This window comes from Cervus canadensis, chromosome X, assembly GCF_019320065.1.
Source record: "Cervus canadensis isolate Bull #8, Minnesota chromosome X, ASM1932006v1, whole genome shotgun sequence".
In the NCBI taxonomy this organism is placed as follows: Eukaryota; Metazoa; Chordata; class Mammalia; order Artiodactyla; family Cervidae; genus Cervus; species Cervus canadensis.
Genome location: NC_057419.1, coordinates 37,570,445 through 37,596,246, shown reverse-complemented (window position 1 = coordinate 37,596,246; position 25,802 = coordinate 37,570,445). Strand labels below are relative to the sequence as shown.

Sequence of the window (25,802 nt, the reverse complement as noted above, 5' to 3'; positions counted from 1 at the left end):
CTCTATATTCCCAAAGCAGAGGATCTGGGTTTGATCTCTGGTCAGGAAACTAGATCCCACATGCTGAAACTAAGACCCAGCACATGCAAATAAATAGATATTAAAACAAAAAAGTGTGGGACTGGTGTAAGGACAGACATGTAACTCAGTGGAATGGAACTGAGAATTCAGAAGTAAACCCTCACATTTTCAGTCAGTTGATTTTTGGTGAGGTGCCAAGACAATTCAATGAGGGAAAGAATAGTCTTTTCAACAAATGGTATTGGGACACTTTATATCCATATGCAAAGGAATGAATGTGGACTCCTACCTCACACCTTGCACAGAAATTAACTCAAAAATGGACCAAAGACCTAAACATGAAGTAAAACATAAAGCTAGTGGGAAAGATAGGTATAAATCTTTGTGACCATGAATTAGGCAATGGTTTGTTACATATGACACTTAAATCAGAAGCAATGTAAGAAAAAATAGATAAATTGGACTTCATCAAAATTAAAAACTTTTATGTATCAAAAGACACTATGAAGGAGACTTCCAAGATGATCCAGTGGTTAAGACTCTGAGCTTCCACTGCAGGGGGCATGGGTTTGATTCCTGGTCAGGGAACTAAGATCCCAAATGCCATGCAGTGCAGCCAAAAGAATAAATAAATGCAAGATTAAAAAAAGTATACATCTTAAAAAAAATAAAGACACTATGAACAAAGTGAAAAGACAGCCCATAAAATGGACAAATATTAGCAAATCTCTTATCTTATAAAAGTCTAGTGTCTAGACGATATGAAGAACTCTTAAGACTCAACAATATAAAGACAATTAAAAATGGACAAAGGATTTAAATAGATTTTTCTTCAAAGAAAACAGCCAAATGGCTAATAAGCACATGAAAAGATATTCAACATCATTAATCATTAGGGAAATGCAATTTAAAACCATGATAAGATACCAGTTCACACTTAGGATGGCTAGGATTAAAAAAAAATATAAGAATTATAACAAGTGTTGGTGAGAAGGTGGAATAAATGGAAGCCTCATAATACTGCTGGTGGGCATATAAAGTGGTGCAGCTTTCATGGAAAACAGTTTGGTAGTTTCTCAAAAGGTTAAAAATAGTTACCACATGACTCAGCAATTCTACTCCTAGGTATGTACTCAAAAGAATTTAACACATTTGTCCACAGGAAAACTTGTATACTAATGGTCATAGCAGCATTATTCATAATAGCCAAAAAAGAAGGAAAGAAAAGAGACAACCCAAATGTTCTCTGGCTGATTAATGGATAAATAAAATGTGTTTTTTCCATACAATAGAACATTATTTGGCAATAAAAAAAGGAATGAAGTAAGAACAAAGTTGATGAACCTTGAAAACATTATGCTAAATGAAAGGAGCAGGCTCACAAAAGGGCACATACTGCATGCTTCCATTTAGGTGAGTGTTTAAAATAGGCAATTGATGGAGACCAAAAGTAGAATTGTGGTTGCCTGGGGCTGGAGTGAGGGGGTTGGGAGGGAACAGGGAATGACTGGAAATGGGAACAGGGTTTCTTTAGGGGATAGCGAATATATATAAAATTGATTGTAGCAATGGAGGTACAACTCTGTAGCTATACTAAAAACTAGTGAATTGTACATTTCAAAAGGTTGAATTCTATGGCATGTGAATTTTATCTCAATTATCAAAATAGCACATACTATATGCTTCCATTTATATAAAGAACAAAAACAAATAAAAAAAATCTAGGCTGTTAGAAGTTGGGACAGAGGTTGCCCTTGTCAGAAGGGAAAGTAGTTACTAGAAGGAAGCATGAAAGGGATTTCTGGGATACTGATAATGTTTTGTTTCTTGATGTAGGTGCTGTTACATGAGTGTGTTCATTTTCTGAATATTCATTGAGCTGTACACTTATGATATCAGTGTGTACATTTCTCTGTGTATATCATACCTCAATAAAAAGTTTAAAAAACTTAAACTTTGTAAATAAAAGCAACAAACATTGGAAAATATTTGAATCAAATATTATAGAAGAAAGTTTAATATCTATATATTAAATACATTCTAATTTATAAGGAAAGCATGAGGACCCAAATAACTAAGTTTGGGGAAAAGATATGAATAAGCAATTTCCAAAAGAAATATTAATTCTAAACAGAATGTACTTCTTTCTACTTTTACTAGCAAATGACTTATTTAAATTGTAGACGTGCTGTTGAGAGTGTGATAAGGTTGGTTTACTCTAACATGGCTAATAGCACTGTAAATTGATAAAAATCCTTTGGAAAGCACTGTAACAAGTATCAAAGTTTATAAATATATTTCTTAAAATAAATAAATAAATAAATATGTTTCTTATCTTTAATATTGATTATCAATAATCCCAATCCTGGGAATGAAACCTAAGAAAGTAATTCAACTAAATATCGACATTGTATTAAGGAAAGTGTTTCTTAGAATGAAGGAAAACTGGAAACAACCTGAGTAAAAGTTTAAATGGTTAAATAAAAGATAGTGTATCAGTACTATGGAATATTATGCAACTGCTAGCAATGATAATTTTGAGTATTAGAAGTAATTTGAAAAATATTTGATCATGAAAAAAGAAATAGGCAAAATTATATGATAATACTCAGTGGTTTGGGGGACAGTTGTCATTAGTATTAAATTGTTTTATAATAAAAACACAAAATTCATTGTTTTACCCCTGGCCGTTATACCACAAGAAAGAGATAATGAAGTTGGAGAAAGTCCATAATGATGGAGGATACCATGGAACTTCTAGAAAAATAAAAGCTGAGGAAGGAAATATGGTTGAACTTACACACTCATGAAAGGGATAGGTAAGTGAATGAGAAGAGCTGCATAAAATCTTGAAATGCTAGAATTGGAGAGCACCTCCTGATGCTTCTAATTAATCAAGTTTGTATTGAATAAAGTGAAAGTGAAACTGTAATCACTCAGTCATGTCTGACTCTTTGCCACCCCATGGACTGTAGCTTCCAGGCTCCTCTGTCCATGGAATTCTCCAGGCAAGAATACTGGAGTGGATTGCCATTTCCTTCTCCAGGAGATCTTCCTGACTCAGGGACCGAACCCAGGTCTCTTGCACTGCAGGCGGATTCTTCACCGCCTGAGCCACCTGGGGGGGCCACCTTCAATTGAAGGTCTATTAAATCCACTGTTAATCTGCACATGCTAGACTGGTCTCTACAGGGGCTCCTGACTTTACTTCATGCCTCAACCCCTTACGAACTAAGAGGCCTTCTTTATATCAATATATTCCAGTCTGTACCAATGACTTCTTTCCCTGAATTATTTACAATAGCAATGTGTCAGTCTCATAATTGAATCAATCACCTAATCTAAGCAACCAAATAGTTATCAGACACACGAATGTATTATTCTGAATATGTATTAAGTTTTTGTTGAATACTTTCTATGTGCCAGGCAGGAAGAATTGACTTCATAATCACATCTAAGCATCGCAACAACCCTGTGAAACGTGTATGCCGCTGCTCAGTTCAATTCAGTTCAGTCACTCAGTCGTGTCCGACTCTTTGCGACCCCACGAATCGCAGCACGCCAGGCCTCCCTGTCCATCACCAGCTTCCGGAGTTTACTCAAAGTCATGCCCATCGAGTCGGTGATGCCATCCAGCCATCTCATCCTCTGTCGTCCCCTTCTCCTCCATGCTGCTGCTACTTAGTTGCTAAGTCATGTCCAACTCTTTGCGAACCCATGGACTATAGCCCGCTAGGCTCCTCTGTTCATGGGATTTCCTAGGCAACCACACTAGAATGGGTTGCCATTTCCTCCTCCAGGGGATCTTTCTGACCCAGGGATTGAACCCCTGACTCCTGCTCTGCAAGTGGATTCTTTACCACTGAGCCACCTGGGAAGCCCCCTTGAAACGTGTATCCAAAAACTGAGGCTCTGGGATGTTAGATAATTTGCTCAAGACCAAGTGTCTGAGCTGGAAATTTAACATAGGTCTAATTCCAAAGACTGCCCTCCTAACCACTAGGTATTAATAATACAGTTTCAATTGTATTGTATATGTTTTCTTTCCCTAATTAGATTTTTAAGACTAGGAGGGTAAGGATTTTATTTTCTTTTTCCTTTGCTTTGTGTATGCTAACTGCTATACACATAGTCCTCAATGAGTACTTAAAGCCAGTAGCTGTAGCTAGCTGAAACTACCAGTTACTTCAAAATGGATTTATATTTTAGATAGATTCACTGGTAATCTGTTCAGAATGGATTACTTAAAGGAAACAAGGATATGTAGGTCCTTCCTTAATCCCTGAGATGTGTGTGGAAGAGAACCACACCTTCACAAAGCTGGTTGCTTCTTTCTGACTAAGAACTGATTAGGCTGAATGGGATTAGGGTGTGATCCTTCTTTGATTCTTCTGTTTCTCTTCTGTTTTCTAGAAACTCCTAGCCTAAAAGGGTCTGTCTCCACGCTAGTGCTTTTCCTGGTTTGGCTTTGCTTGCTTACACCCCTCCTTTTCTTGTGTGGGAAATGGGAAATGGCAACCCACTCCAGTGTTCTTGTGTGGGGAATCCAATGGACAGAGGAGCCTGGCAGGCTGTAGTCCATGGGGTTGCAAGAGTCCAACACAACTTAGTGACTAAACCACCACAAACCACCATGGCACCTACAGAGGCAGGTATTAAACCCCAATATGCCAGGTTTTATCAGTAAGGTGGTCAACAAATGATTATGGTATTATATCAGGCAAGTTATGCCTCTGAGCCTCAGTTTACTCATCAGTAAAATGGAATTAAATAAGCCCCCTCCTCTAATATTTCAATATTGTCATAATTTCATAGTTAATATTTAGTTTAATATTTATGGGTAGCTGGAGGTACACTATGGAGAGACTGGGGCCTATACATCTAGATGGGATTAATTGTTGAAATCATCTTCCATTCTCCTGCTGACTGAATTAGGAAAACACCACAGTTGAGGGTGAGAACTGAGGGGGTGGAGTCAGCTGGCTATCCACAACCTGGTAGGGTCCTTGGGAAAGATTACAGGGGTGAAAGCTCACGTAGAATTTCAGGTTAATTTCAGTTAATTTCAGGTAACCTTATGTAGAAAAGAAAGCTTGGGAAGGAGAGCGTTGAGTTGGAGACCCCTCTGTGCTGTTTTCCCCTCCAACTCTCACCCCTCCCCCACTCCTGTCAATCACCGATTCTGACTATCAAAGCACAAAGGTAGAAAATCCCCTGGGGGTCTCAGGCCAGGAAGCCTCTTATTGTCCAGCTCTGATGCCTAGCGAAGAATAGGAAAAGGCTGCCCTCCCCCCTTTCTCGCTCCCTGCCACACCGGTCTTGCTTTTGCAAGTGGAAAGCAATGTCAGGCCCCACGCAATCCCTTTTGCAAAGCGGGAGAGAGAGAGGGGTGTGTGTGCGTGCGTGTGTGTGTGTGTGTGGGGGGGTGTGTGGGGTGTGTGTGTGTGTGTGTGGTGTGTAGCAAAGAGGATTGGGGGTGGGATTCCATGACGTTAGCGGCTCCGCCTCTCGGTGTATATAAGGGGCGCTTGGCGCGCAACGACCCCAAGCAGCAGCTTTGAAGCCTGAGCAACCTAACTCGGCATCCCCAACCCAACTAGGCTGAACTCAGCCTCGCGGAACCCCAACCGAGATTTTCCGCGCCCTGGGCTTGCAACAGCTCCCGGGTAAGCCTTGAAGGCCGACACGTGTGTCGGAGGGGACGAGCGAGGGTCTGGGTATACCTAGGATTCTCTGGCAACCATGGCATGCAGTTGCATCAACGCGGCCGTGACCTGTTGCAGGCGAGACCCCAGTCCTGGGAGCCAAGGCTCCCATTTGCATCTCAGCTCCAGACCTTTTCTAGATGAGAGCATAAGAAACTGGGAGCTGAGTCGGGGGGCATGAGGCGGAACCCCTCCTCTCGGGTGCTAGCAATTTCGGGCTGCTCGGGGGCCCCTCTCGCGGGGGGTGGGCATCTCCTAATCTTCAGATGTCGAAGCCCCGCCTCACTGTTGATGCTTGCTGGTCAGCCTTGCGGGGCGGGAGGAAGTGGGGGAACATTTGCTTACTCCCCTGGGCGACGGCAGTGCCAGTTACAGTGTGGGCTTGGAGAGGAGGGATGGACCTGAGTCGGTGCTCACTTTTGATCTGTGGCCGAGATTGGTCTCCCCTCTCTCCGGGTGATCTAGGAACCATGCTTATTTGAAGCCCTGTAGGTGAGCCCCGGAAAGGAATGTGGATATTGGGTGCTAGAAGGAGGTTCTCCCCAGAGTTGCTGGCCCCTCCTGGTTTGAGTTCTGTTTAATTCCCAAAGAGCCACAGGCCAGGGGACGGAGGCAAATGAGCTTCCCTGGCTCCTGGGTTGGGGTCTAGGATAAGCTTTATAGTTTCCCCGCCAAAGAAAGAAGAGGCTGACATTGATTGAGCACCTATAAGGTGCCAGACCACTGAAGGATGGGGAGTTTCACGTGCCTTTTCCGAAACTGTCCTTCCACAAACCTGTGAGGTATTGTTATTCCTACTTGCAAATGAAGAAACTGAGGTTAGAGGAAGAGTAACTTGCCTTTGTCCCCTTGACATCCTCCTCCCCTCCCCCCACAGTTCTTTTACTTGGTGGGTGGGTATTGTAATTCACTCTTAGAGTTTAGGGATAATGAGCCCTATTGAAGGTCTTTTGTCTTGTTTTTCACCAGATCCTTCCTAGCATCCTCTTCAATTCCAGCTAGAATGCTGTGGCAGGCGCTTTGCAGATTTGGTCAAAAGCTGGTACGCAGACGTACGCTGGAGCCAGGCATGGCTGAGACTCGCCTTGCCAGATGCCTGAGCACTCTGGATTTAGTGGCCCTAGGTGTGGGCAGCACTTTGGGTGCAGGCGTGTATGTCTTGGCTGGTGAGGTGGCCAAAGATAAAGCAGGACCATCCATTGTGATCTGCTTTTTGGTGGCCGCCCTATCTTCTATGTTGGCTGGGCTGTGCTATGCGGAGTTTGGTGCTCGGGTTCCCCGTTCTGGTTCTGCATATCTCTACAGCTATGTCACTGTGGGTGAACTCTGGGCCTTCACCACTGGCTGGAACCTCATCCTCTCCTATGTCATCGGTGAGATGGTGGGGCAGGGGGGCACTTACGCAGCCAGTGAAGGGGCTTGGAGTCAGGAAATCTGGGTGGAATGGTGAAGCGAGATATTCATCATTCACAAGAATTAAATATTCATAAATGCGTGTATTTGCTGGGGGGCTGGGTGGGTTGAAGGTGTGGAGAAATTGTTCGTTCTACTTACCTCTGTCCTGGCTTCCTTAATTGGCTGGTTTTGGTTCTTAAAAGGTAAGAATAGGTGACAATAGCAGGGTTCTTATGACACTGGTGTGGGAGGAAAAGGGAGGAAAGGAGATGAGAGAGGAAACTTGACCCCGTATTTCTCCCCCTGCTCCACTAGGTACAGCCAGTGTGGCCCGGGCCTGGAGCTCAGCTTTTGACAACCTGATTGGGAACCACATCTCTCAGACTCTGCAGGGGAGCATCTCACTGCACGTTCCCCGTGTCCTTGCAGAATATCCAGACTTTTTTGCACTGGGCCTTGTGTTGTTGCTCACCGGTGAGGCAAGGGACAGGGACAGTGACAGGGGTGGGGCTAGTGGGGACTAGGCTTGGGAGCTTGTGGAGGTGGTAGCTGTGAGAAAGAAGAGAAGCTGGGGAGGAAAGGTCTGCATCTAGAGGCAGGGAAGCAGAGCTGGGACTGAGGCCTTTCTTAAAGTCCTGAATGCCTCTTTCCCACAGGATTGCTGGCTCTGGGGGCTAGTGAGTCAGCCCTAGTTACCAAGGTGTTCACGGTGGTGAATCTTTTAGTTCTTGGTTTTGTCATCATCTCTGGCTTCGTTAAGGGAGATCTGCACAATTGGAAGCTCACAGAAGAGGACTACAAACTGGCCGTGGCTGGACTCAATGACACCTCTAGGTAAGGAGAGGAGATACAGAGCTGGGAGCATGGTGGAGAGCAGGGAATCTGCACTGAAGCATTCTGGTGCGGGTGGGGGGTGGGGATGGGAACCTAGGCCTTGAAGACCCAGCTGAGTAGCTGGGCTTCAGAGAAAAAGAACAGTTGGCTGAACATGCCCTTACCTTTTCTGTCACTTCTTTCACTTTAGCTTGGGCCCTCTGGGCTCTGGGGGGTTTGTGCCTTTTGGCTTTGAGGGGATTCTCCGTGGAGCAGCGACCTGTTTCTACGCATTCGTTGGTTTTGACTGTATTGCTACCACTGGTAATAGTCATTCCATTCCATCGGGGCTTGTGTACCTTGTTGTGCTCAGGTGGTATTGCGGGTTGGGGGAAGGGTAGAGAACCAAGCCTGCCTCTCTGATTCAGACCTTGTGCCCCTTCCTGCAGGGGAAGAGGCCCAGAATCCTCAGCGTTCCATCCCCACAGGCATTGTGATTTCACTCTTCGTCTGTTTTTTGGCCTATTTTGGGATCTCTTCGGCGCTCACGCTCATGATGCCTTACTATCAGCTTCAACCCAAGAGTCCCTTGCCTGAGGCCTTTCTCTATACTGGGTGGGCCCCAGCCCGCTATGTTGTAGCCATTGGATCCCTCTGTGCTCTTTCTACCAGGTCAGTGTCAAATGTTTGTTCTCCTCTGCTGCCAGAATCTCAGCTGATAGTGTTCCATACCAGAGACTACCCCTAAAAAGGCCCTTGCATGCCTGCCTGCATGCGAATTTACTTCAGTCGTGTCCGACTCTCTGTGACCCTATGGACTGTAGCCTGCCAGGCTCCTTTGTCCATGAGATGTCCCAGGCAAGAATGCTGGAGTGGGTTGCCATGCCTGCCCTCCTGTAGGGTGTCTTCCCAACCCAGAGATCGAACTTGCGTCTCCTACATTGGCAGGTGGGTTCTTTACCACTAGTACCACCTGGGAAGCCCTAACAGGCCCTTTAAAAGCCCTTAAAAGGCCTGTGAGCAGAAAGTGGAGGCTCCTTAAGCTCACATTTTGGAGTAAAGAGATACCCGGTCAACACCGCTCTGGGCATTCTTCTCTCCAGCCTCTTGGGCTCTATGTTCCCCATGCCTCGAGTGATCTATGCGATGGCAGAGGATGGCCTCCTGTTTCGTGACCTTGCCCGGATCCACACCAGCACACACACTCCCATCGTGGCCACTGTGGTCTCTGGCATTATTGCAGGTGAAAACTCTTTGCCATTCCCCTTATTTCACCAACTCCCTTTACTTTGCTCTTGCCTTCACTCATGTTTTCTTCCCATCAATTTCAGCATTCATGGCATTCCTCTTTGAACTCACTGATCTGGTGGACCTCATGTCAATTGGGACCCTGCTTGCTTATTCCCTGGTGGCTATTTGTGTTCTCATCCTCAGGTGAGGTTCCTTTCCTCTGCATACTGTCGTTGGGGTTTTAATTCTTAGATGAGGAGTGATGGCGATCTGCTTCTCTTCCCCCCCGCCCCCCCCCCGCCTTCATCATCCTGACTCTCCTCGAGGAGTATGGCCATCCTTCCCTGCCAAAAAATGCGACTACCCTTAGTGGTGATGAGGAAGGTTAACCTGCCTGGGAGAAGATGGTTGAGGGTTGTTCTTAATACTCCCATCTTCCTCTTGCTTCAGGTATCAGCCTGACCGGGAGATGAGGAATGAGGAAGATGAAGTGGAGTTGCAGGAGGAGAAGATCCCTGAAGCAGAGAAACTGACCCTACAGGGACTATTTTGTCCGCTCAACTCCATCCCCACTCCACTCTCTGGCCAAGTTGTCTATGTTTGTTCCTCACTGCTTGGTGAGCACTGGAATTTTTCTCTTGAGTCAGCATAATGTGAGCTGGAGAGAGGGTGGCTCTCCTTGGAATGGGGTGTCTAATGTTTTAACACGTTGCTCTCAAGAACTGGTTTTGATGCTTTTCAACTTGACTCTTGAAGCTCTGCTGCTGAGTGTCCTTTGCCTAGTACTGGCCCAGTGGTCCATTCCACTGCTTTCTGGAGACCCAGTGTGGATTGCAGTGGTTGTGCTGCTCCTGATGCTCATTACTGGGATCACTGGAGTCATCTGGAGACAGCCACAGAGCTCCGCTGAACTTCACTTTAAGGTAAATGACCTCTTTTTTTCCCCACAACTAACCCATGTTGGAAGAATAGGTTCTAGATACCTCGCAGTCTCACATAGTCTTTTCATTGGACAAGAAGGGAAAGACATAGGAGATACCTAGGCCAAAACATCTTATTTGATGCTTACTTCTTTCCTGTTCCATTTCCCCAGACTGCATATTCTTGAGTCCCATATGAGGTACACTACATGAGCAGGCACTGAAACACACAGCATATGAGTAGGAGTCAGACCCTCCCTTTCCTGGCTAAAAAAGGTTAGGGATCTCTTCTATCTTACCTTGTGGTCTGTACAAAGAAGATTTTGCTTTCTTCCCAGGTACCTGCTTTGCCTTTTCTTCCACTAATGAGCATCTTTGTGAATATTTACCTTATGATGCAGATGACAGCTGGCACCTGGGCCCGATTTGGGGTCTGGATGCTGATTGGTAGGTATTCTTGGGAAGAGTAGGCCTCTTGGGTCCTATCCCACCTCCTTTCTGTCTCGGTCTCAAGTAGGAGCCATATTAAGCCTTTGCAGACCACTATTTCTCTACCTCACAGCTACCTTTTCCCACTAGGATTTGCTATCTACTTCGGCTATGGGATGCGGCACAGCCTGGAAGAGGTTAAGAGTGACCAACCCTCACTCAAGTCTAGGGCCAGAACTGTAGATTTGGATCTCAGCAGTGCCTGTGTGCATTCACTTTGACATCATCACACCTGAATGCTGTCTGGTCTCCCTGCACAATAATGGAGTGTACTCCTGACCACACTGAGCTAGGCTCCCCATGGGATGTTGGTGGGGGAACACAGATAGAGCTCTGTATTTATTGTGGAGTCCAGGATGTGTCTTTGCCGTTTCTCATCTTTTTTTTTCATTTGTTTACTTTTTAATTGTATCTGTAGTTGCTTAACCAGCTTTTAAAAAATTATTATTAAAAGAAACTAGAAAAAGAATCTATGTTTTGTTCTTTGCTTGCTAGAGGTGATATGGAGCCGGACTTTCAGTGTGGAGAACTTCAGATAAGTGTCTTTTGTTTGCTCTGTCAGCACAAAAGTATCTGCTGTGCCTGTGTGTGCTTCTTATTGGCTTGGGGTTTGAGTAGGATGGTGTAAGTAGCCATCAAGTCTAATCACACTTCAGGGAACAAACTTGAGATATACTTTCCCCTTGCTACACTAAAGGTTAGTTTGTAAATAAGTAGGCAGCAACACTTATCTCTGGGATTTAGGGGTGGACTCTGATCTCAACACTGGCATTGGTGTCAAGGCCAACACTGAGACCATTGTCTTCTGTTCCACTCCTTCTAGTTGGACCAGTCCCAGACTCCTGTGACTGCCTGGAGAACAGAAATTTTGGCTGGGATGTTTGGTACTTCTGGGAAGAGGAGGAGACAGTAGGAGAGAGTGGGTAAAGGACTGTGTATATGTCATAGGTACTTGTTGTAAGGGAACAGAGGTTAGAGCTGCTCAGACCAAGAACTAGTCATTCATCCATTTACTCAACAAGCATATGAGGAGCTCCTATAAAATGCTAGACCCTGTGCTGGGTGCTGAGGATACAAACGTGAATAAAACATAGTCCTTGCTCTCAAGGAACTCATCATTTAGTGGTGGAGACAAGCAGGTCAGTAGGAAACAGTGTGATTTGTCCCAGGGTAGAGGTAAGTGTTGAGTGCTGCAGAAGCATGGAAAAGGGTGTGCTTGACTTGAGTGTGCCTCATGGGGGATTAACCTGGGGCCTCTGCAGGGAAAGCTCAGAGTCCTAACCACTGGACTGCCAGGGAATTCCCTTGAGTAGGTGTTTATGAAGTGGACTGAGGGGAGGGCTTGTCTGCCAGTGAACAGTGTGCACAAGGCTGTGGGAGTGTGAAAAGGCGTACTGTGTTGGGAGTATGACATAGTTTAATGTGGCTGAAGGGCAGCATGTATGGGGTTTTGGTGAAAGATAACAGAACATGCAGATGGCCTTGTGTACCCTACCTAGGAATTCAGATGTTATCTTATAGTGGTATGTGTGTGAGTGTGTGGAGGGGAAGGGGGTGTTGTCACTGAATGATTCCAAGCAAAAGAGGTGGTTGGACTTTAGTCTGGCAGCAGCAAGGAGGATAGCTTGGAAGAGGGCAGGGGATGTTAGAGCAGTGTGATAATAGCTGCCATTTATTGAGTGTTTATTATAGGCCAGATAGTGTGCATAAATCTCCTAGTTCTTGGAATAACCCAATGAAGTAGATGTTACGATAATTATTTTTTACAGATAAGGGAAGAGGTTTGGGGTAAGGAATATGCTATAGGTCACAACTTGGAATGATTAGGGCCAGGATACAAACTCAGTTCTGACTCTGCAGTGTGTACTCTTTAACCACTGTGTGACATTGCTAGCAGTAACTAGAAGAGCATCGTAGTCATTTGGGCAAAATATTTCAAGAATTCTGGTCATGTGGATGTATGAAGTAAGAAAAAAGTGGCTGATTTAGATTTCTGGGTGAATGATCAAATTATTAGCCAAGATGGAGAGCATAAGAAGAGCATATTTGGGGAAAGATAAATTCAGTTCTTGGAGAAGGAAATGACAACCCACTCCAGTATTCTTGCCTGGAGAATTCCATGGACAGAGGAGACTGGTGGGATACAGTCCATGGGGTCACAAAGAATCAGACACGACTAAGTAACTTTCACTTTTACTTTTCAAATTCAGTTCCATATATGCTGAGTTTATAAACATGTACAGGAGTTTAGCTTCATATAGGTGAAGATACACAATCACCAATTGGAACTTGGAGCTAGGCTAGAGGTCTTAAGCTAGAGTTATAGATTTAGAAGTCATCAACCGACTGGGACTGAACTGAACTCAGAGAGCAGATGAGTATGTAATGGAAGCTGTGTGGGGCTAAAGATTGCCTTGGGGTAAAATAAACAAAAAAAAATTGAAGCACAAATTATATAATTTCCTTTATATACAAAGAACTCATAAAAAGTCAAGAGATGAATAACCTGATAGAAAGGATATAGTTTTCAGAAAAAGAATATAAAATGCAAACAAATATAAAAAAGATACTCAACCTCACTCATCAAAGAAATGCAAATGAAAGCAATCATAAGAATTCAGTTCTTACAGACTGGCAAAACAAATTTCAATGACAAGACCCTGGCAAAAGTGAGGGTAAAAAGGCAATCTTATGCATGATAGGGATATACATTCTTGTGACTTGTGGAGGGTAATTTGATACCAGAATTAAAAATACTTCCTTTTTAATCTGATAATTTCATTGATAGGAATTAAAATTTTACATATATAAGGATATTTACAGTGACATTTTTCATAATAGTGTCAAAGTTGGAAACCACCTAATGTGCACCAGTCAGGAACTAGTTACGTTATAATACATTAATTCAGTGGAATACTTAATACAGCCATTAGAAAGATGAGATAGCATGGTAGAAGATTTTGCTTTTCTGAATATAAAGCTTACAAATCTACATAAAATAAAACAGCATGGTGTTTACTTAAAAAAAGATGAGGTAGAATTATATGTGCCAAGAGATGATATACATGGACAGAGATCCAAGACACATTTTAAGCAGAGACAGAACAAAATGGAACAAAGACCCCCCCCTCCCCAAGGTGCAAAATATTTATGTGAAAGAACAAAAGAGGATGCATCTATACATATTTTTTATCTGGAAAAATTAGCCAGAAACCTCTGATTTCTCTTCTGTACTTTTTCAGTTTTTTACTAGATACAAACATTACTTTAAAAATTCCTTTTATAATCATAGTAAAAGATTGGAGGAACTAACATTGAAGGAATGGAGGAGGAGGATGCGGTGCAGGAGGAGATGGAGAAGGAAGGAATGAGGAGACAGGAGAGGGATGTGGCAGTCTAGGGAGGAAGAAACTTCTCAGGAGCAGTCAACAATGCCAAATACTGCCTAGAGAGTCAAGTTAAATAAGGTGAGGACAGAAAGGTTTCATTGGTTTTGTCAGTAGGTAATTGATCATTTTAAGAGCAGGTTCTGTCAGATGTGGGGGAGGGGGGACTTCAGTGGATTGTGAATGGAAGGGGAGGAAGAAGATATGTGCTATAGGTGAGCATTTCAGGGCACAGCTGGAGGGAGTTGAGGGAGAGAGTTCCCTTTTTTTTTTTTTTTAAGATGGGCAATTCTTGTATTTCTATGCTTAAAAGAGATTGTCAATGGAGACAGCACGATACATCCTGGCACTACTGTTTAAACAAATCATTTGTGAAGGAAGGAGTAGTTCTTTGATTTGGTTCTCTACATCTTTTTTTCTTTCAGTGCAGTGTTTTCCAGATCTCAGACAGATAAGTATAGCCTTCATGAATTTTTCTCTATTTGTGTAAGTACTATACTATTTATAAAAAACACCATTTTTAAGATTAAATATACTTCTTTAGAAAAACTATTTGGGGACTTCCCTGGTGATCCAGTGGTTAATCCATCTGCCAATGCAGGGGACATGGGTTCAATCCCTGATCTGGGAAGATCCCACATGCTATGGGGTAACCAAGCCTGTGCACAACTACTGAGCCTGTGCGCCGCAACAAGAGAAGCCACAATTAGAAGCCCACCCACTGGAACAAGAGAGTAGCCCCCACTTGCTGAAACTAGAGAAAGCCTGTGTGCAGCAACCAAGACCCAGGATGGCCAAAAAATAAATTGATTAATTAAAAAAGAATTTTTTACTCTTATAAAAATTAAAATTAAATTTACTCTTATTAAAATTAAAATTAAAAAAGAATTTTCCACTCTTATAAGTGGAAAATAGAATTTTTCTAAAATACATTAAAATATCCAACTATTAAAAAATGCTTGGCTGTGCATCACCTAAAATAATGGCATACACCATATTTTGGAAACAGTTAACACAGTGAATAATCTCTGTAGGATGGTATGCTTGAAGCTGGAGTAGAAAATTTCTTTCAGCATGGTCCAATCAATCTCTTCAAAGAATCAGAGATAAAATTGCCCCAAATAATTACAGACACAAAGTGCGAAATAAGTATCGTAAGAGAGGTATGCATGAAGTACCAGTCACATGAGGGAGTTCTGTGAAATCTTCCTGGAGGTTGAAGCTTTTAAACTGGTTTAAAGAATGGGTAAAATATGTAATTTCAGATATGATGGGAGAGCATTTCAGAAGGAGGGAACGTTGTGCCAAAGGCAAGAAGATGGAAAAGTTTATAATTCTGTTTGCCCAGAGCCTAGGATTTTGAAGTACTGAAGTGGATAAAGAAAGGAGAGGTAGATTCCAGTCACTCTTGAACTCAGTTAATTCCAGGACCTGCAACTAAAGGACAGTGTGTGGATTAGTGTTATAATAAGTGAAGGTGAGAGTGGGTCTGTGATTTGTTTCAGTGAATTACACCTCAGATACTTAAATCAAATTTTCTGTATACATCTTCTCAAGTTATAGCTCATTTGCCCAAGTAACCCCACTGCCACAATTCTGACCTCATGAATCCTCCAATTCGCTACTCCCCAACTCTCCTGATAATAACCCTATATACTTTCTTTTTTATCAGTTTCCTCCAATCTTTGCTTATTCTCTTTTCCACTTACATTTCTGAATTTATTATCATTATCATTCTTGTGAATATCTTTATCTCACTAGGCAATGCTCCAGAGTATTCTCTAACCCACCCAGAGGAATCCAAACATCTTTTTCATACTTTCACCTCTGTAGTTTAAGATTGTTGGCAATCACACAGGTGGGTGGGTTAACGATCAAGCTTGACCAGGCCCTCAACTGTGCTGGAAATCCTCTTTTTCTCTCTGATTCCCCTGCTCTCTGAAACAACTATTTCTTACCTTATTCATGTTCTTTAGATCTCTCCCTCCTACTCTCTGCTGTTGACTTTGTCTCATACTTTATTGCAAAAACACATGCCCATCAGATAAAAACTTCCTCATCTTCCTGTGGATTTTAAAAAATGGAAATAGCTTTTCTTTTTTTTCCCCCAATGATAAAAATGTGTTCATTATAGGACACTGAAAAACTGAAAGATATAAAGAATCCCAAATCCCAAAACTCAAAGATAAACATTAATATTTTGGTAAATACTCTTCCACACATTTTTGTTAAAATATGCATACATAAGTGTTTATCTTTCTGTGAACTGTTTTCTTTTTTCAATTTACGTATTAGTGGCATTGGTTGGTCCCTGTAGCCATGTATGTCTCTTCCCATTCATACTCAGACAGAAGCCATTCGAATAGTATATTTATTATTTTTTTTATATTTATTTATTTTTATTTAAGGCTTCCCTTGTGGCTCAGCTGGTAAAGAACCCACCTGCCAATGCAGGAGATGCCCAAGACCCAGGTTCGATCCCTGGGTTGGGAAGATTCCCTGGAGGAGGGCACGGCAACCCATTCCAGTATTCTTGCCTGGAGAATCCCATGGACAGAGGAGCCTGGCGGGCTACAGTCCATGGGGTTACAAAAAGTTGGACACGATTTAGCAGCTACACACACATATACTTGATTTACGATTGTGTTAGTTTCAGGTGTTCAGCATAGTGATTCAGCTTTGTTACAGATTCTTTTCCATTTATAGGTTATTGCAAGACATTGGGTATAATTCCCTGTGCTATACAGTAAATCTTTGTTGCATATCTATTGTACGTATAGTAGGTTTTTTTTTTTTGCCACACCACACAGCTTGTGGGATCTTAGTTCTCTGACTAGCGACAGAACCTGGGGCCACTGCAATGAAAGTGCTGAGTCCTAACTACTGGACCACCAGGGAACTCCCTGTATAATAGTTTGTGTAGTTATTCAAATCTATAAAATTACACCTTTTTGAGCAGTTAGTAACTTCTTTCTTTTTAAAATTCAATGGTAGGATACAGGCATTTCCCGTCTTATACATTTAGGTTGTTTTCTCAGCAGTGTCTTTAAAGGCTGTATAAGTATTCCACTATATGGTATTAATGTATACTAGGCTGTATAAATAGTCCAGATTCAACTGCTGCTGCTGCTGCTAAGTCACTTCAGTCGTGTCCACACAACTCTGCGACCCCATAGATGGCAGCCCCTCAAGCTCCCCCGTCCCTGGGATTCTCCAGGCAAGAACACTGGAGTGGGTTGCCATTTCCTTTTCCACTGCATGAAAGTGAAAAGTGGAAGTGAAGTCGCTCAGTCATGTCACACTCTAAGCGACCCCATGGACTGCAGCCCACCAGGCTCCTCCGTCCATGGGATTTTCCAGGCAAGAGTACTGGAGTGGGGTGCCATTGGCTTCTCTGCCAGATTCAACTAGGTGAACATTTAAGAGATTTACAATGTGTCAGTGAACATTTCTGTTAATCTATCTTTGCAGAATCTTCCAATTTCTTCTCTAGGAAAATTCCTAGAAGAGGAATTGTTGTGAAACAGGGTATATACATTCTAAGATTTTTTAAAGATATAGTCATTTATTTATTTGGCTGTGCTGGGTCTTAGTTGTGGCATATGGGATCTTAGTTCTCCAACCAGGGATTGAACCTGAGACCTCTGGAATTGGGAACATGGGAGTCTCAGCCACTGGACCACCAGGGAAGCCCCCACTTTTAAGATTTTGATACCCATTTGTACTCCTACCAAGAGTGCACAAGAGTGGGTCTTTTGTACATCTTATCAATTTGAAGTTTTGCTAATCTTTTTAACCTTTGCCAATCTGATAAATGAAAAAAAATTCACTTGCTTTATTTGCATTTCTGTGATTACTGGTGAAGCTGAATATCTCTTCATGTGTTTATTGGCTATTTATATTTCTTCCTGTGCAAATTGTCTGATCATGTCCTTTGCTGATTTATGTGCTAGAACATTTGTTTCTTTTAACTTTAAGAGCTCTTATGTTAGATATGTTAACTGTTTATCTATTACATATGTTGAAAGTACCTTTTTCTAATCTGTGGTTTGTCTTTCAACCTTGCTTATAGTACCATTAGGAAGATTTTAATTTTTATGTGGTAAAACTTATCATTTTTCCATTTTGATTCTGGTTTCAGATCATGTTTAAATCTTGTTGTGTTTATAAAATATTCACTCAAACTTCCTTTAGAAGTTTTATGATTCAATTTAGCCTTTGATTAATTCAGAATTCATTTTGGTATATGAAGTAAGTCAGGGATTTGGTTTTATTTTTTTAAAATGGCTATCTCACTTCAATACTTTTTCCTGACTAGCTCTTTTCTCCACTGATTTGAATCCTTTCTATATATACTTGGACCTGTTTCTGGACTCTATTTTGTTCCATTTCTCTGCATGCACTATTACCATACAATTTTATTTATGGTAGTTTTAATATCTAGTAGAATAAGCCCATTCCTTGCTTCATTATTAATTTGTTTTTGGAATTTTCCAACCTATACTTACATATTCTAGAGGTCTTTTTCTTCTTTTGACAAGGTGTAATGCTTATTAACTAATTTGTATTCTCAGTTGCTTATTCTCTTTTAATCCACTCTATTAATGAGAGTCTTAATAAGCTCTCATTAGAGTCCAAGCTGTTCACCTGCCTTATGTACTATCTCACTATTTCTGCACTAATTTGTTAAAGGGTTGGAGTGGAAAATTTATAGTTTATGCTAGGGGAAAGGGAAGACAATTTACAGCAAGTTGAGTGCTGCTTAATGGTATTTCACTGCTCCCTCTTGCATGTCCTCAACATGCACCAGCTTCTTTTATCTCCTTTCCTCTGCTCGCTCTCTTTTACTTTTTTTCTGTCTCTTAATCCTCACTTACTTGTAACATCTAAAGAGTCTATCAAGACCAAAAGCAAAAACATTGGAGATACCCATACAACATAAGGATTTTTCACCTTTCTTCATATTTTCCTTTTTTCACTGGCCCTTTCAATGCAGCGGTGTCAGCTCAGTAAGTAGACCTGACTTTGGAGTCATATTTGCAGTCAGTATTGATCAATTGAGTCACTTGATTCCTGGATGCCTTATATAATCTTGGATAATATAATAGCCATTCTACTACAGACATTATTAGAAACTAAGAGCTCTCAAAGGACCTCTATAGGCTTGAGAACTGAGGTCTCATTTACGTCCTGTTTGTTCATTTGTTCATCCATGAACAAAGGAGTTATGCTACAGCCAGGAGCTTGGGTGAGATGATGGAAGTTGGGAGCTTTTAACTGCCAACCAGGAAATAGGGAATTACAAAGGGAACTTACATTTGATAAGTACCTACCATATGCCAGCCACTGTTTTAGATGTTAATATGCACACTATTCCATTGAACCAGAAGCCTAGAATGACTTTTATTCCCATCTTACAGATGGGGAAATTGAGGTTCTGAGATTCTAAGTAGCTAGCTCCAGGTCACACAGTATGTAGTGCATAAAGATTCAGTCAGTTATGGGATACTCTACTGCCTTTGGGCTTTCCAGGTGGCTCGAGTGGTAAAGAATCCACCTGCCAATGCAGGAGATGCAGGTTAGATCCCTCGGTCAGGAAAATCCCCTGGAGGAGGAGATACCACACTAATATTCTTGTTTGGAAAATCCCCGTGGACAGAGGAGCCTGGTAGGCTACAGTCCATGGGGTCACAAAGAGTTGGACACAACTGAGCAGCTGAACACACACACACACACACACACACTGCCTTTTTCTACCATATTTCTTCCCCTAATTTAGCAATCTAGGGTTGTGAATTATATACCAGGGTATATACAGAGGTATATAGAGGAGGATCCAAAAGAAAAGTATTTAACAGCAGTACTTCCTGTTTTCCCCCTTTTCTTCATGATACTATGTGATTTAGATGGAGAAAATTTAGATGGAGAAAAAAGAGGGAAAAGAAATTATTTTTAGAAATCTCATCTTTTCCATAGTAAATAATGACTGAATATGAGACTCTCAGGGTCAGGAGGAAGCTCTGTTAGTGTTCCCAGATTTGAAGCCATAATCTCTTCTCTTCATCTTGTTAGCCAGCTCCACATCTGGCTTGACTGAGGTGCACAGGGCTTAAAAGAGGGGTATGTGAGGCAAGAGGTGGGAGGCTTGTTAATGTTTTGATATGGGGTGTCTCCAAATATGGAGATATCATATCTTTTTTTTTTTTTTATAGTTCTACCACTTTATTGCTACCAACCGATCTCCCTCCACCCTTGTGCACACATGCTCAGTCATGTAATCCCATGGACTTCAGCCCGCCAGACTCCTCTGTCCATGGACTTTTCCAGGCAAGAATACTGGAGTGGGTTGCCATTTCCTTCTCCAGAGATATCATATCTTAACACTGCTGTCTCTGAGTGGAGATTTCAGCAGAGGCCAACTCCTTGCTTGCAAGCATCACTCATATATTTAGCTGGAATCAAACATATTCATATATATATATTCCACACCATCAATGAAATCATTTGTTTGGAGCTGGGTAGGTCCCTTGCCCTTGCTGTGAATCTGCAGGGGAGTCATTGGGTATTTTTCTTAAGACTTGACAAAGGCAGGGCAACAGAAACATATCTTGGAACTCAGGGTTTTTCAGCCTCCTCAACTTCTGATATTTCTGACCTTATGCTACTCTTGAATGTCAGTGGGCAACATTGTTTATTTTACTTACTTTTCTTTCCTCCCTCCCTCCCTTCCTTTTTTTTTCTTTTGAAGACCTGCTCTCCTCTTTCCTGTAACCCTCATCATCTGCACTCTTCCCATAGTAACTGCAGGATGTTTTAGTATTACACTATACTCCCTCACTCTCAGTGATTCTCACGCAGCCCTCTGAACTGCATCGCCAGAACTTCATGTACAGACTGTGCCTGGAACCTCAGGCTCTGCATCTGAACAGCTCTGCGACGGCTTTGCGACGGGGGGCCTTTGATTTACGTCACTATTGGGGGAGGAGCTTTCTTAGCGTCCAGCGTCGTTCGGCGTCGTCTGGCGTCGACTGGCGCCGTCTGGCGTCATCAGTCCGGCATCCTCTGCGGCATTCTCTTCTTCGTCGTCGTCGACGACGACGACTGCGGACTCGGTTTGCAGAGGAGCGAGGTGGCATTGGCTGTGTCGGCTGATGTGAGTGATTTTTTGGTCGGAAGTGCTAGAGGAGGGTCAGGTACAGGTTAGTTGGGTGGTTTCTTTTTTTTTTTTTGGGGTGGGGGTGGTTTCTAATTAGCGAGGAGATGCTGCCGTTAGGTTACCACTTAAAAATATATATATATATATTTTAATCAGAGGATAATTACTTTACAATATGGTGATGGCTTCTGCCAGACGTTAACATGAATCGGCCATAGGCAAATACTTTTTAAAGTGGTTCTGAGGCAGTGATTTTGAACTATGGAACTGACTCTCGGGTGAAGGAAGGTGGGCAAAAGGCAGGGTTTGGGGACATGGATGAAGTATGGACAGTGGTGTGGGGCCACCGAAAGTGGGAGATATTTATTGTAGTTTGGAGGTGAAGGACTTAAAATTCGGTTGAAGCTGCCTGGTTAGTGACTGTTGGGGGCAGGGAGCTGAGGCGCTAGCTGGGTCTGTAGAGAGCGGGAAAAAGGACGGTCAGTGATTGGATGGTTTGAAGGTAGAGCGGCAGGGGGGTAGATTTTGAACCAATTAGAGGAGGCGACAAGCAGACAGACCAATCACAGGGTAGTCCGAGCCCGGGGGCGGTTTTTGTGTTGCGGGGCAGGTTGTCCTAAGACTCGAGATGAAAATTTTCTCTAAGCCGAGTTCACGTCGCAGGAGCTTGACCCTGGCCTTCATTAACTGCTTTTTCTGGGCTTAAAAATTTCCTCAGCATTTTTTCTTTCGGAACAGAACTGACAGGAAAAATTTTAAAATAAATTTATTGAGAAGCTGGAGAATAAAGGACAGAATATTAAGATATTTTCTTATTTCATAGGCCTGAGCCAGAGATTCCAAAATGGACAACGGTGATTTTCATTTCCTGGGCTTTAAAGGTATCTAGCTTTACACTAGAAAATGTCAAAATAGTAAAGAAAATGTTTAACTGTTTGCTGCCTTTTCTGAGATCTTCTGAATGTATTTTGTTTTCTAATTTTGTCTCTTTGGAGTATCCATAGCTCCAAGTTTTCTCATTTACATATTGGAAAACAATGTTAATGCTTAAGACACTGGAATCCTTTTATAAACTATCGTAGGGAAATTAGAACTCACAATTTATAGCTTATTTTCTTGGGATTTTTGTGTGTGTGTAGTAACACTGGTTTAATCTGAAACAGAAATCTGTGTTAAAAGGATATTAAAAAAATTACTGCTAGATCCTAAAGTGCCTGTCCATAATCATCAGTGAAAAATGAATCATATCCTGTGTAGCATTAGGTTTAAGTGCATTTTGTTGTATCTTAATTCTTTTGAAAATTGGTACTCAGTGGATGATATTTGCGGGAATTCTTAGTTAAGAAAGCAGTTTAATTGACTAGAAAACCAGATTCCGCAACCATGCCAGGTATGGGAGAGTGTACCGTATTTCTTTTTTGGGGGGACATGATTAGACCCATGGTACATTTGCATTCACGTTCATATAATAATGAAATATGTCATAACCAGATTGGCTACAAATCTGTGATTTTAAAAAGTTTAGGTCAGTATTTTGTTAATGCTTATCATTTTACAGCAACAACAAAGCCCGCTACCACTTACCTTAAGTTTTTATTTAGGATATGCTATTTTAGGGCTTCTCTTGTGGCTCAGCTGGTAAAGAATCCGCAGGCAACTTGGGAGACCTTGGTTCGACCCCTGGGTTGGGAAGATCCCCTGGAGACAGGAACGGCTACCCACTCCAGTGTTCTGGCCTGGAGAATTCCATGGACTGTATAGTCCATGGGGTCACAAAGAGTTGGACACGACTGAGTGACTTTCACTTTGATTTTAAGGATTAAAAGCATTGAGTAGGAAAAAAAAAAAAGCATTGAGTAGGGATTATTACTTTTAAATATATTGTATTTGAGACCTGGTATTTACATAAATATTTGAAGCACACAGAAAAGTTTAAGAAGAATATAATGAAGACCTGTAAAACTAACACTAAGTTCTGTTGAATCTTCACATTTTGCCACATACTTCTAAAAGATTGTGCTTAGTCGCTCGGTTTTGTCCGACTCTTTGCAACCACATGGACTGTAGCCTGCCAGGCTCCTCTGTCCATGGGAATTCTCTGGGCAAGAATATTGGAGTGGGTTGCAATACCCTCCTCTAGGGGATCTTCCCAACCTAGGGATCGAACCCAGGTCTCCTGCCTTGCAGGTGGATTCTTTACCATCTGAGCTCCCAGGGATGCTCTCTAAAAGATTAAGGTGCCTTTTTTTTCATCTTTTAAATTGTATCATTTTGTATGATTTTTTCCTGCAACTTTTTTTTGGATATTTACCCATACAGATATTTTAGCTCTAGTTCATTTATTTACACTGCTTATTAGTAATATTACACTGACTGTAAGTGTAACACAATTTATTTATCTAATCTCAACAGCATTACAACATTGTATTTTGAAGAGCTTATCAGGAGCTTTCAAACATTTTTGACTATCACCACCACCTATGGAAAGGAAATATATTTTCCATCACATATTTCCATCACATCTTGGTATATAAAAACTGTATCAAAAGTTTAATGAAATCATTTTACCCTTAATACATACAGTGCATGTGTATGTAATATTTTCTGTTCTGTGCTTTTTGAATGGTATTTTCTATTCTATGCTTTTTCTTTTGAAAATGTAAATGTTGGTTATGATTCATTAAATTAATTTATTTCTTGAACACTAGTGGATGAAGCTCTAGGGCAGTGCTGTACAGTTGAAACATAGTGCAAACGTAAAGAATTTTGTATTTTTTGTACCACATTAAAAAAGCTTAAACAGATGAAATTAATTTTAACAATACAAATTATTCAGCTCAGTATATCCAAAATGTTATCATTTCAACATGTAATCAATATAAAAATTATTAATGAAATAGTTTACATTCTTTTTCTTTTCTATTCAAAATCATTGAAGTCTAGTATGTGTTTTATACTTAAAGCATATCTCATTTTGGACTTGCCACATTTCAAGTGCTCAATAGTCTCATACGGCTAGTGGCTACCCTATAGTGGCAGTGCTACTCTGGATTGTAATTAAGAACTTGAACTGCTGGGTGAAATGCTATAAGCATCTTTAACTTAACAAATACTGCCAAAGCATTGTCAAAAGTAATTTGAACAATTTATACTGCCTCTTCCTTTCTCTTTCCCTATTATTCTTTCTAATATTTGCTTTTATCAGACTTAAAAAATTTTACATGTTTGAAGGGTGGTGGTGTTTTTAAGTAGCATTTTATTTTAGGACAGTTTTAGATTTACAGAGTAGTTACAGAGAGAGTATAGAGAGTTCTTAGATACTCCTCAGCCAGTTCCATTTGCTCTAATGTTATCATATTACGTGGATGTTTTAATTTGCATATCTGTTAAGTAGCGAAGTTGGGTATATTTTCATAGATTTATTGTCCATTTGAGTTTTATCTTCTGTGTACATAACCTTTTTAGTCAAGTTTTGTAAAAATGGATCACAAAAGGCCACTTGATGGCTTAGCTTATTTTCTTCTCAGGGAGAGTTGACATAGCAACTGTCTTTTTGTATCAACAATTCCAGTCAATTTCAAGGTCAAAAAGGAACAGAAATTGGTCTATATTATACTCATTGTGTCTAAATAATTATGACTCCTTTTCTGCATGTCAGCTCTTCAACTATTTGAAGATACTTCTGTCCCTGGAAAGTCTCTTCTTCAGACTCAGCATTTTTAGTTCTTTTAGTCATTCCTCATATTATGTGGATTCTAGTCCTCTCATCATTTTGTGTGCTGTCGTTTGAACATGCTCTATTCTTTTCATGTTATTCCTTAAAGTATGGTACACAGAACAGAACACAGTTCTCTCGGTTCAGTATAATAAGCTCAAAATAACCTTTTGCTTTAGATTTAGAAATGATCATTGTTGTCTTTAGATACTGTTATAGCTAAGATTGATTTTTTTCCTTTTTTAGGGAGCTGGCAATCACACCATACTAATGACTCATTTTAAGCTTTTGGTCCCCAAAAGACCCTCAGTCTTTTTTTTAATACATGCTTATATTAAGCTACATCTTGACTGTCATATATTGGTAGAGTTAGTTTCAGAGACTTAAATGCAGGACTTTTTGTTTCTTACATTAATGTCATTCTGTAATTAGGGATTTAATTTTTGTTCCTGATTATATCTTGTCTCTTACTTCGTGTCTGTTTCTCTCTCAACTTCTTCATGCAAATCATTGATGAAATTGTTAAATAGAGTAGAGCCAAGGGCAGAATGCTATGTTATTAAAAACTTAAGAGTGACATTAATTCATTAGGCAGCAAGCTCTAAGTATGCTTTTTAAAAAAGTATTTATTTTTTTGAATTAATTTTTATTAGAGTATAGTTGATTTATAATGTTGTGCTAGTTTCTGCCTATAGCAAAGTGAATCAGTTATACATGCATATGTATCTACTCTTTTTTAGATTCTATTCCCATTTAGGTCACTGCAGAGTATTGAGTAGCATTTCCTGTGCTATATAGTAGATTCTTTAGTTATCTGTTTTATATAAAGTAGTGTGTATCTGTTAATCCCAATCTCCCAGTTTATCCCTCCTCTCTCTTTCCCCCTTGGTAACTAAAAGTCTGTTTTCTACATCTGTGACTCTATTGCTGTTTTGTTTTTTTTTTTCTATTGCTGTTTTGCAAATAGGTTCA

The 25,802-nt window shown here is 41.1% G+C and overlaps 2 protein-coding genes across 3 annotated transcripts in view; one reads left to right on the top strand and one right to left on the bottom strand.

Moving 5' to 3' along the window:
- Positions 1-2,816: 2,816 nt before the first annotated feature.
- SLC7A3 (solute carrier family 7 member 3) lies at positions 2,817-11,042 on the top strand. Of its 2 annotated transcripts, none has more exons than XM_043458234.1 (12): positions 2,817-2,840; positions 6,696-7,099; positions 7,437-7,595; positions 7,778-7,955; positions 8,146-8,258; positions 8,384-8,606; positions 9,038-9,177; positions 9,266-9,368; positions 9,615-9,781; positions 9,921-10,087; positions 10,423-10,531; positions 10,664-11,042. In XM_043458234.1, the coding sequence occupies exons 2-12, from the start codon at positions 6,730-6,732 to the stop codon at positions 10,792-10,794; spliced, it is 1,860 nt and encodes a 619-aa protein (XP_043314169.1). In that variant the 5' UTR covers positions 2,817-2,840; positions 6,696-6,729; the 3' UTR covers positions 10,795-11,042. The 2 variants fall into 2 exon arrangements, with proteins under 2 accessions (XP_043314169.1, XP_043314168.1); XM_043458233.1 differs by lacking the exon at positions 2,817-2,840 and adding an exon at positions 5,568-5,687.
- A 9,888-nt stretch (positions 11,043-20,930) lies between these two features.
- Positions 20,931-25,802, bottom strand: part of LOC122435515 (testis-expressed protein 11-like) — a 143,074-nt gene continuing 138,202 nt past the window's right edge. Inside the window, exon 13 of the mRNA XM_043459717.1 lies at positions 20,931-21,137. Within this exon, the coding sequence (XP_043315652.1) occupies positions 20,931-21,137 (207 nt within the window). The remainder of the gene's footprint in view (positions 21,138-25,802) is intronic.

Bases quoted from the DNA above. Each gene is read 5' to 3' on its own strand.
- SLC7A3 (XM_043458234.1), top strand. From the start codon at position 6,730: ATGCTGTGGCAGGCGCTTTGCAGATTTGGTCAAAAGCTGGTACGCAGA. The intron at 8,259-8,383 runs GTAATAGTCATT...CCCTTCCTGCAG, and splicing joins TGACTGTATTGCTACCACTG to GGGAAGAGGCCCAGAATCCT. The intron at 10,088-10,422 runs GTAAATGACCTC...CTTTCTTCCCAG, and splicing joins CCGCTGAACTTCACTTTAAG to GTACCTGCTTTGCCTTTTCT.